Genomic DNA, 11,088 nt, shown 5'->3' with positions numbered 1-11,088 from the left:
CATTCGCTAGCCTCTATTAGGTGGCACAAGAGCTTTTTACCACTCTCTACTAGGGCTAAAAGATCCCCCTCTTCTTGAGGTGAATTCTAAGAAAGCATCTAGAAAAAGTAAAACAAGCATTCTTACAAGCTCATGGCTGTAAATGTGTTGTTAATTGTTCATATCAAGTTGATCTTATAGAACTATCACTAAGGATGGGGTTGGGTTAGAGGAGAATGAAGAAATTGGCCTTATTCATGCTCACATATGTAAAGAAGGGAAAAACCTTCACATTGCTACTCTTGAGAGGAAGGTTCTTGAGAGTAGCACTCAATAGTGAGATGTTTGGAGAACTTGTGATGAATACTCAAAAGACTAAGTGACTAGGGCTTACTTGACTTAGGAAGAGTTAGCCCACCTCATACATGTTTGGGTAGGGAGCATTGACTAAGGTGAGTGCAAATTACTTTTTGGGTGTGTCTATTTGCATTATGGGTGGCACTTTTCCATGTGTGTTCTAACTTTAATTAGCACTCCTTGACAAGGAATTCATAGAGGTGAGATTTGGATGGTCATTTTGGAGAAAAAAATTCACATGTTTTATAGCTCAAGTCTCTCCGTCTCTCTCTGTCTCTCTCTCTCTCTCACACACACACACACACACACACACACACACTTACTTTCCATGGGTATTAGTGGTTGGGGCTTTTTTGAGTGTCGTAGGTGTGTGTTCGATCATGTTCTCATGTTGTCTCCGACTCTCCCTCACACTTAGTGGTTGAGGCTTTTCTGAGTGTTGTAGGTAGACTCTCTCTCACACTCCCAATCTTTTCTCCGTGAGATATCTAGCAAATGGAGTGTCCTTGTCGATGAGGGAACCAGCGTTAAGAGATAGAGAGGGGGGGAAGGGGGAGAGGGGTTACCAAAAACGGCCCCAATCACAAGGGGAAGGGGAAAGGGGCCAATCATGGGGTACGTTGGGGGAGGCACGCTGTCCCGGGGTCACTAACTCGTGTCGAAACTCCAACCGCACGCAAACAGCACTCCCCTTCCTCTTCCTCAACAACAACAACAACAACAATAACAAGAACAGCAAACAAACTCATATGCCTTCTGCGCTTCCTCCTTCCTTCTGCCTACCACTGCCACTTCTTCCTCCTTCCTTTCTCGACCTCCCTTCCGCCATAGCCTCTCTTCCCCTTCTCCTCCTTCCTATGGCTCCTCTCCCCCCCCTCTCCCCCTCCTCCCACTTCTCCCCCCATCGCCCTTCCTTTCCCCCATCCCCCCCTCTCACTCCTCCTCCCCTCTAGAATCCCCCCTCCCCCCCCCCCCGTCCACCACCCACTTCTTTTTCTTCGCCGCCCACTTCGTCGATTGCCCTCTTTTCTCGATTTTGCGCAGTGGGTTCCCGCAATGGATTACTTGGAACTCCCCAGCATGCCCAAGAGCGTGCTCGAGAAGCTCATGGCTATGAGCCCGGAATCGTACAAGCCTACAGCGCCTGTCAGGCCCTTGCCAGGGCCGCTCTTTAATTCTGCACGCTCGTCATCGCCGGCTCCTTCGAAGGGCGCCTCCCGACCCCCTGTGCCTACCGTCGGCGCTGCAGGTATTCTGACGCTTCTGATATAGCGAAGGATCTCTTATCAACTACGTGTGTCTTGATCGTTATATATCCGGCGTCGGGCTTTTAGTTTCTTGCCATATGTATTTTTGAATGTAGTTCTGCAAAGAGTTAGAATTACACTGCTGGCGTCAGGGACTTTCTTCTGCGAAAGTTTGCGAGGTTTTCGCGTGAATCGTTTGGTTGTGAAATTCTGATACGTTTCTTCCGAAGGGGCCTTTTGTTGCGGGAAGGGATTGATAGTAGTTATTATTACAATTGTCCATAGAAATCCCTCATTTTCGCAAAGCATGGTTGAGATTGAGAGCATGTCGATATCGAATGCTTGGCTGCTTTTGACTTTCAATGATGTGAACACGTGTGAAACCAGGACAACTTTGGAAATTTGGCAGTTCCGTGGGAATGGGTGTGTAGCACGCGTGCATACATTCATACATTGTGCATTTATATGTATGTATGCATATGTGCGTGCGTGCATGCATACATACACAGATCGTGCAGTTTTTCCTCGCAGCTCTTTTATTAAATGCAATGGCGTCTTTGGTTTATTGCACCCCAGGGTTTGAGAAAAGTATTTCTGACATGTTCTGGTACCAAAGCAGTGCCCAATTCTGGATGTGAGCCAGCCTCTTCAGGCCTTCCAAGGAGAGAGCTAAACCTTCCATTCCCACCCTTTCCTGCTCCTTTGGAGAGTATTGCGAAGAATGTTCCTCAACTTTCAGGATCTGAATCTCTGGTAAAAGCTGGCAAAGGAAATGCTTCACCTGTGGAGGAAACACTTGGTAAGGGGAAGCAAAAGCGAGTACGAAAAAGCAGGGCATCTGGCACTCCTCGTAAGAGGGGCAAAGCAGACTCACCTGTTGAAGCTGGTGCAGCAGTTCCTGCAGAAGGCCAAGCTGTCGAAGCAGGACCTTCCAAGCGCTCACGAGTGCGGGCTAAGGCAACATCGAACAGTGGTGAGTTTTCCATAACTCTGCTTGCCTTCATTTCTGCGTAGGTTAAAGGAGAGGTTTTCATTTTCCTTTGGTTTTCCAGATAACATGGAGAAGCCTCCTAGGAAACGGAACCGACAGTCAGCTAAGGGGAAGGCTAAGGAAGCTCAGGTTGTAACTACTTCAAGTAATGATAAAGCTTTCATGACAGCTCCCAATCATGGTCACGAACCCAACGCCAAGGGTATCCTAGGTGGGCATTTAAGTCCTTATAAATTTTCCTCCAGGAAAGCTGTTGTAGAATCAAAATGATGAAATTTGTCTGCTTGCAGGTATATATGGGCTGGATACAAAAGTGATGGATTTGACACGTTATATGAAAGAGATTCCTTTAGAAGGTTTGATGTCTGGAGATTTCAAGTTGTCATCTCCTGTCTGTAAACAAGATCTTCCATTGTATCATGTTGCTGACAACACATTTGGCAAGCATGTGACCTCCATTCTTCAAATTCTGGCCAAGCCTGCATATGTGGTGCTTTCTCAACCAAGGCGTGGTTTTGGTTCTGGGCACCAGATGGATTGCAAGGCGCAAAAAATGACTCTCGACCTCGAGTCTACTCCTCAAATTGAAGATGCAGAGGGCTCTTATGCATTGAGTGACCAAAAAAATAAGGTGTGTTTCTTAAAGATGCGCTTAATGTGCTTGTAAATTGAAGTTAGCATGTCATTCTCCAGGGAATGCATGGTGAGTATTTTCAATTATGTAAGAGCTTATCCATTGAGATTGATTTTCTGATTGTGCTGTCTTCATTTCTTTGCAGCACTACCCCCATATCAACGATGGTTCTGATGCCTCTGCTCCAGGGAATGGAAAGGCTCTGGAAGCGCCTTCCCTATTCCCTGTTGAGACTCTTCCCCTGTTCCCAGTAACAGAATTTTGGAGTAGGCTGCAGCTTCAGCCAGCCGAGTCTTTGGAATCTTTGCTGTCACAGGCTACAGTTTCTGTAGAAAGCAGAGCTGCGCCTTCTCAAACAGGGGCAAGAGCAGGCATCCACAAGAGTGATGGTGTCCCACCTACTCATTTCCTTGTCAACTCATCGCAAGCACTCCATGAAAATGTTTTCGATAGATACCCAAGGCCAAATCGCTGGTCCAGGGCTGGATCACCAAAAGATGAATTTCCAGAGACTCAGTTTACTCATTTGGCTTGTGAATCTCCAGATAAAAGGCCATCTTTTAAATCCGAGGGTGAGAATGATGCTGGGAGGCTGAGACAAAAAGATGGTCTGATGGATATAGATCTGAATAAACAGTCACCAGAGGCAGAAGCTGCAGACACTTTCAATAATTCTACTATGCTGTGTTTAAAACCCAAAGCAGCTCATGGCACTGGCCATTTGCCTCCTATAGCTGCAAGTGATGACTTTAGGCTGGAGACTGGTGATCATGGGAAGACACAAACTGCATGTATGAATGAGCTGCGAGATGACAACGTCCAACAAGCAGGCGGTACTTGCAATGATGTCAACAATGGCACACATAATTCTCATGCGGTGAGTTCGGCTCAGAAGAATGTGGTTGGAGAATTTGTCCATCCTGTTTCAGAGCATGACAGTGGCAACACAGAAGGAAGGCAATGTGAACTGCAAAAGGATCTCCCAGCAGATACTTCATGTGGCTTACCTCGCGTGTCCTTGCCTTCCGGCCCTGAGGGTCAAGAGTTCTGGAATGGTATTCCCTCATTCTCCTCCAATCATGATCATCACCCCCATCAAAATCAACTCTCTCTCTCTCTCTCTCTCTCTCTCTCAAGCTGTTAGATACAGCACCTGCAACAGCAGTGTGTGGAGAGTGACATTTGAGGAGGTACCTTACTCAAAAAGTGCTCCTTCACCTGTGGGAAGGACTTGTTTCTTCCATGTCTCTCTCCCCCCCCCCCCCCCAACCCCACACACACACAGCATGAATCATACTATATAAATTGTGAAAGGAAGGATCAATGCTGGCAGATGTGGCAAAATAATAATCCATTGTATTATTTTCTTGTCAGATGTACCATGCTCTCCTGGAGTTCAAGCTGCAGCACACCTCCTCTGCAAAATGGCGAATTCTTTGAGTCCATTCTATATTGATATGGATGAGGGAAGGACGAGAAGGATAAGAAGTTTTCCATCGTGTCAGGATACTCCCACTCAAGGTCCTAAACTTTCAAAAATTGGAGGTTCTAATGAGACAGTTGTTAGGAAAAAGCACTGTGGCTTTTATCATGAAAGCCAGGAGGATGGATTTTCACTGAAGATGCATGTTGGAGAAAGAAGGAACAAACTGTTAAGCCAGGTTGGAAGTGGATATGCATCTACAATTGAAGAGGCCCATGCCTTGGCTCAAAGTCGAGGAAGGTCTTCCACGCCCTCTAAAAGTGTTCCAAAGAGTAAAGCTAGCAACCAATCATCAGATTCAGATAAAAGCCCAGAGTACAGTATGAAAGTGCACAGTAGAAGCGTCCATAAAGAAGATCGTGGCAATGTTAGTAAGATGGAAAATTTTCAAGGGTCGACAGTTGCAACACGGAAATTATCCAACCCTGTCATTAGGGAAGGCCGGAAAAGCCAAACAAATATATCAAAGGTGCATTCTATGTGCCGAAATTCAGCAGAAGGCACATCTATTTTAGCCCAAAAGAAAAGTACAGCTGCCTGTGAAACAGAGCAGGTGGTCTATGGTGAGGGACTCGCCAAGGCTAGTCGTCCACGTTCAAGTTCTGCCAGAAATTGTCTTCCATTGCATAGAAATGTTAGTGCCTACCCTGTAAAGCCTGGAAACATAAATGGCTGCTCAGTAAAGCCTGCAAGGCAAATAATACCCTTAGTGGGCGAAATTAGACACGGTACAAAATGACTTTTGTAGAAATAGAATGGTCTGGTGTTTGAGAAAACTTGAACATCCAGCATAACTGTCTCATTGTGACATCCCTTAATGTGTATTAAACACAAAACCTGGATTTACATTGCTGAACTTGTCCAGCAGTTTTTGTAAGATATATATGGCTCTGAGTATATACAATTCAGGCCACAATAGCACATCCCTTCATAATCGAGAAGGTGATGGCTGCATTGATTTTATCATGGTTGCAAGAAGGCTTCAAATTGGAGTGAATTGTGTCAAAGCTTGCTTCTCTGTTGTCAAAATCTTAGTACACGATCTGTGCATTTGTGCACATGAGACTGAATCCAAAAAGAACCTCTCAATGAATTCTTACTAATGTGATGTATCTGATTCCCATATGTGTAAATCATAAGGTTATCAAGATCTAAGCCAATGCCAAGTATAAATTCCTTTTTAATGAAGCATTTGAATTTCTGTAGAAGTGTACAAGGTTGGAAAGCTTCTCATCAGTTTTCTTGTTGCTCTGTGCTTCCTGATTCTTGATAACTTGAAGACACTTCCAACTTACAAAAGATTATGTTAAGACTGAAGTCTTGTGAGTTTATGGATATATACATACAGGAGCCGAGATTTTCTCCAAGCTAAGGTTAAAAAGCTGCAATTTGGTTTCTAGCAATGTCGGGATGAAGGCCCAAGCTGGCAAGTGCAATTTTGGTGGCAAATGCATGTTAGTATTTGTACGTGAACTAAATTTTTTGATGTCATTCACAAATCAAAAAAATGCATGTGATGTCATTAAGACATTTTGTAAAGACATTGCTATTGCTCCACATATTCATTTCTTAGTTGGTGTTATGTTTTGCAAATGAAGGGACCAAGAGTGCAGCAGGATACCTCACATGGGAGCCAAAGTTAAGGGGATCAATACTAGTAGATAGGAATGTGGTATATGCCCTTGCTACTGTTTTCTACAAAGAATTCCCTCTTTTTATAAAGTGGTAAACAATGTGACATTCGATGCTTCACTGTGACAACATTGTCAATCTATTCAACCCTACCAAGGTTCAATACCTAATGCTTTATGCACCCTATGTTTAACAACCCCTCTTGAATTGCACTGGGTAAGTAGAGGGTGCATGTACAAGATCTTTTTGTGGATTTTGTTTGGTGCATATGACAACATCCAAAACTGAAAAAGAAAACTGGAAACAATCAGAGTAGTATGTGCATGTGTGAGCACAGTGACTACATAGCAAAAGCATGCCCAATGAGTCCAACTTATGAGATCCTATACATAATGTGTATTCCGCCCTCTTAAGTTGTGGGTCATCCTGAGGTCATCCTTCACCTTTAGGAATAGAACCCAGAAGATGGGCCGAAGGAAAGAGGAAGGAAATATGCAAAAAGTAAAGTCCACCTAGATCAAAGACTAGTCAATCGAAAGATGATTGTGTGAATGACTACTTATATGGCTGCGTGCTGAACATATCATAAGTCATCATAGACTGTACAACTGCTTTGTAGAAGAGGCATCCGGATGTGAAGTTAGTCAATGTAGCTATGAAGAAAAAATCCAGTAGGTTGTGACAAACAAGGGTGTCACCAACCCAAAAGAACTGATTGCAATGTCCAAGATATACTGCAGTAGAGTAATCTCTGTCATATGATGTAGGGTCGTAGAACACTGCATAGTCGGTAAGGAAAGAGTGATCTAGGGGCTAAAAATTTGGGGCTCTGATCTAAAGTCATGGATCGAACCACTGATTTGCATCAAGTATGAAATGTATACAATAGCCATAAGTGCATGCTAAAATGCAGAGGTTCCCCAGGTTGCACTATGGCTGAACTTGATGATGTCCACTGCACTTGGGCAGGACTGTACTGATGCATAAATGTCCTCATGCTAAGGAATGATTTTTTGATTGAAAGAGGTGGTGATCATTGGATTCAAGGGTGATGCAATGTGGCAAGATTGGCCACTACTGGAATGTCCTAAAGACTGATCCATTGATCCGAACTGCTCGTTGAAACCATGTCCAAGGATGTGATATGCTCCATGTCAGAGGTGAAAGCATCAATGATGGATGCTGGAATGGAATCACCTGAACAGCTAAATGCACTATTGCATAAATCTCTGCGCGTGGCTAGAGATGTGAGTGCTTCATACTGAGGGCTGACCTACTGAATAACTGCATGATCATAATTGAACTCCTTCTATGTATTCGCATCTGGTAAGAAAGTAGATGGAGTCGAATCCATGCATGAAGATGATGGGTGTGCATCATAAGAATCAGTTTGTGTTGATGTAGATGGGAGTGCCTCATGCTGAGGGCTTATCGTCAAATGTGCCTCATGCTAAGGGCTTACTGAGAAATGTGCATGATTAAAAAGTGTGGGCTGATCCATGCTAACATGTGGAACATCTGTGCCCAATCGCTCAAGACCAATGATGCTCGAGTCAGTGTCATAAACTAATACATATCATATGGCAATGAAAGGTCGAAGTAGGTTCTCTTTCCACTCACACGGATATCATTCAAAGTCGTGACTAGTATATCATCAAATGTGTCATGTGGATAGCTCCATGCTGGAGGCAGTCTGGTGCTCTATGCTAGAGGCTTACCCATGTACTGACGAGAGTATCTACCCATGAGAACACTATGTGAGAGCTGCCCCACTGTGGGGCTAATGCTCGAGTTGCCGCTGGGGGCTTACACGGAATGGTCAAAACCAAGTCATGTGAGAACATGTGTAAGCCAAAGATCAAGCCTGTAAGATAAACAAGACAACTGTGGTCGAGAGTTGCCCATAGGCATATGTGCATAGGAATTAATGCCAAAAATAGTCAATGAGTATGACTGTACATGGGTGGCATATGTGTGTGCAAGAAGAATGCAACAATCCTGAATCCGAGAAAAATCGTTCTCCCAAGTATCACTGATATGCAAAATTGCCAAATGCCAAGTGTACTGAATTGGTGTTAGGTGTGTGAATGTGTAACCAATGATAGAACTGCATGCCAGACTGACACCGGCGGGAACTAATTGAGTAATATGGAAATGGCTTACTTAGCTTGGTGGAGTTGAATCTCCTCTATGGCTGCGCTAGTCTATAGCTAGACTACACATCGAAGCGCAAAATGAATTTTATTTCATCCATTTTATGTGCTGGGTATGTACTACAATGGATCAGGAGGAGGTTACGACGAAAATGATTCAATGATGCTGACCTGTGCAAAAGTTCGATCTAGCAGACCTGAGGTGCTCATTGCATAGGGTGCAATCTGGTGATCAATGTTGCTTTTTGGATCACCTCCAAATTGATAAAATGGGGGGTGAGAGAGAGAGAGAGAGAGAGAGGAGTGCACATGATATATCTACTTGTACACTATGTTGTATTGAACATAAACATGAATATATACATGAGTACCCCTTAGGTTTAGGGTTAGGATTTGCCCCTAATGCCCTATCTAGATGGTATAATTTACACCATCCTTAACAAAGACCGTATTAGATAATTTGGAAAAATCTCAATTCCCAACTTGGCAGTATTTTGAGAAGTTGTAGCCTTTCTCCATGAAAAACTAGAGAAATAGGCAAAAGCAACTACATTATCATTCACAAAATCACAAAATATTAACTATGTTCCCCCTTCATAATTGCATCTTAAGACAAATCATGCAATATTGTGCTAAAAACTTGAACATTTAATTGTGAAATCACGCATCATTAAATTCTTACTTTGTAGTATTTCTGGGAAGAATCGAACCACTAGCATTCCTGTGGAGTTGAATCTCCTCTATGGCTGCGCTAGTCTACAGCTAGACTACAAAATGAATTTTATTTCATCCATTTTATGTGCTGGTATGTACTACAATGGATCAGGAGGTGGTTACGATGAAAATGATTTGATGATGCTGACCTGTGCAAAAGTTCGATATAGCAGACCTGAGGTGCTCATTGCATAGGGCACAATCTGGTGATCAATGTTGCTTTTTGGATAACCTCCAAATTGATAAAATGGGGGGAGAGAGAGAGAGAGAGAGAGAGAGGGAGGAGTGCACATGATATATCTACTTGTACACTATGTTGTATTGAACATAAACATGAATATATACATGAGTACCCCTTAGGGTTAGGGTTAGGGTTAGGATTTGCCCCTAATGCCCTATCTAGATGGTGTAATTTACACCATCCTTAACAAAGACTGTATTAGATAATTTGGAAAAATCCCAATTCCCAACTTGGTAGTATTTTGAGAAATTGTAGCCTTTCTCGATGAAAAACTAGAGAAATAGGCGAAAGCAACTACATTATCATTCACAAAATCACGAAATATTAACTATGTTCTCTCTTCATAATTGCATCTTAAGACAAATCATGCAATATTGTGCTAAAAACTTGAACATTTAATTATGAAATCAAACATCATTAAATTCTTACTTTGTAGTATTTTTGGGGAGAATTGAACCACTACCATTCCTCCATAATTCTATGTAGGGATAATGGTTCTAAAGTCATAGTCTTTAAAACACCTTGGAATTTATGGAATGAGAATCATCTCATGAACCTTGGTGGTATTCATAAACACCCTTAATCATATCTCTTACATCCTAATCATGCAAAAAATGAACTATCCTAATAAAAAAAGCATACGTCTATTTACTGCAGTCCCACGTAGGTGTCGGTCACGATTGTACTTTGGAGTCTCAGAACTCCATGTACCTCAAAATCCACATTTTCATTCCGAAAGACTTCCTTGATGGGGATAGGAAACTTTGGTGTTCCAAGTGGATCACATTCTGGTATGTACATACTCAAACAAGATTTTAAAGTATATTTGTATGCATGGCAAAATAACAACCCAGTTAGCCCAAAAAACATTACAGTAGCTTGAGACAAAATCAAAGGAAAATTTGGCACATGTACCTTTATGGAAAATATGCATTTAGAAGTCTCTTTAGAAAGTCATCCTACAACGATGAAATTCGAGGGATTACATCTAGACTTCCTGCAAAGTTACTACACCTTGACTCCTCCAAGCTCCCTTGTGCTCTGTGTTCAGTTATGTTTAGCACAACACCAAGATCTGCTGATTTTAGCTTAGAGTCGCTAGCTCTTGACACCACTTCCAAAAGTGCATTTCTATTGAGGTTGCTTGTAGTTGTCCACAGTTTTGATGGCATGTTTTCTTGTGTAGTAATTGTCTCTGCTTTCTTTTTGAAGCATCACTGTTTCCAACATTACTAAGATATGAGTTGACCTCAAAGTCGCTAGCTCTTGACACCACTTCCAAAAATATATTGCTAATGAGGTTGCTTATAGTTGTCCCCATTTCTAGTGGCATGTTCTCTTGTGTATTAATTATCTCCATCTGCTTTCTTGCATCATAGATTACAACATCCTTATTCACCTCAAAGTTGATCTCTCCCCATACCACTTCAACAATGTACACATTTTTTGTGTTAATGTTTTATTTTGTAGTATTTGTCCCCCTCTCTTTCCATGCATAAATAATTCCTATGGAGTGCAAATAATTCCTGTGGAGTATGAATTGTCTCCATCTCCTTCCTTGCATCATAGATTCCAACATCATTATTGACCTCAAAGTTTCTCTCTCCTCATACCACTTCCAACAATGTACACATTTTTGGTGTTATGTTTTCTTTTG

At 42.4% G+C, this 11,088-nt stretch overlaps 1 protein-coding gene across 3 annotated transcripts; it reads left to right on the top strand.

Moving 5' to 3' along the window:
* The first annotated feature begins 1,332 nt into the window (after nucleotides 1–1,332).
* Nucleotides 1,333–5,695, top strand: LOC147895920 (uncharacterized). 3 transcript variants are annotated; one of them, XM_087383226.1, is made up of 7 exons: nucleotides 1,333–1,585; nucleotides 2,200–2,556; nucleotides 2,636–2,785; nucleotides 2,865–3,205; nucleotides 3,354–3,597; nucleotides 3,754–4,263; nucleotides 4,583–5,695. In XM_087383226.1, exons 1-7 carry the CDS (start codon nucleotides 1,393–1,395, stop codon nucleotides 5,428–5,430), a joined length of 2,643 nt encoding a protein of 880 aa, XP_087239352.1. In that variant the 5' UTR covers nucleotides 1,333–1,392; the 3' UTR covers nucleotides 5,431–5,695. The 3 variants fall into 3 exon arrangements, with proteins under 3 accessions (XP_087239352.1, XP_087239351.1, XP_087239350.1); XM_087383225.1 differs by having other exon boundaries at nucleotides 2,203–2,556; nucleotides 3,354–4,263; XM_087383224.1 differs by having other exon boundaries at nucleotides 3,354–4,263.
* Nucleotides 5,696–11,088: the final 5,393 nt, after the last annotated feature.

This window comes from Dipteris shenzhenensis, chromosome 12 (assembly GCF_047967505.1).
Source record: "Dipteris shenzhenensis isolate YYH24624 ecotype China chromosome 12, Dip_SZ_1.0, whole genome shotgun sequence".
In the NCBI taxonomy this organism is placed as follows: Eukaryota; Viridiplantae; Streptophyta; class Polypodiopsida; order Gleicheniales; family Dipteridaceae; genus Dipteris; species Dipteris shenzhenensis.
The sequence above is the reverse complement of the archived record's forward strand: the minus strand, read 5'-3'. Positions and strand labels throughout refer to the sequence as shown.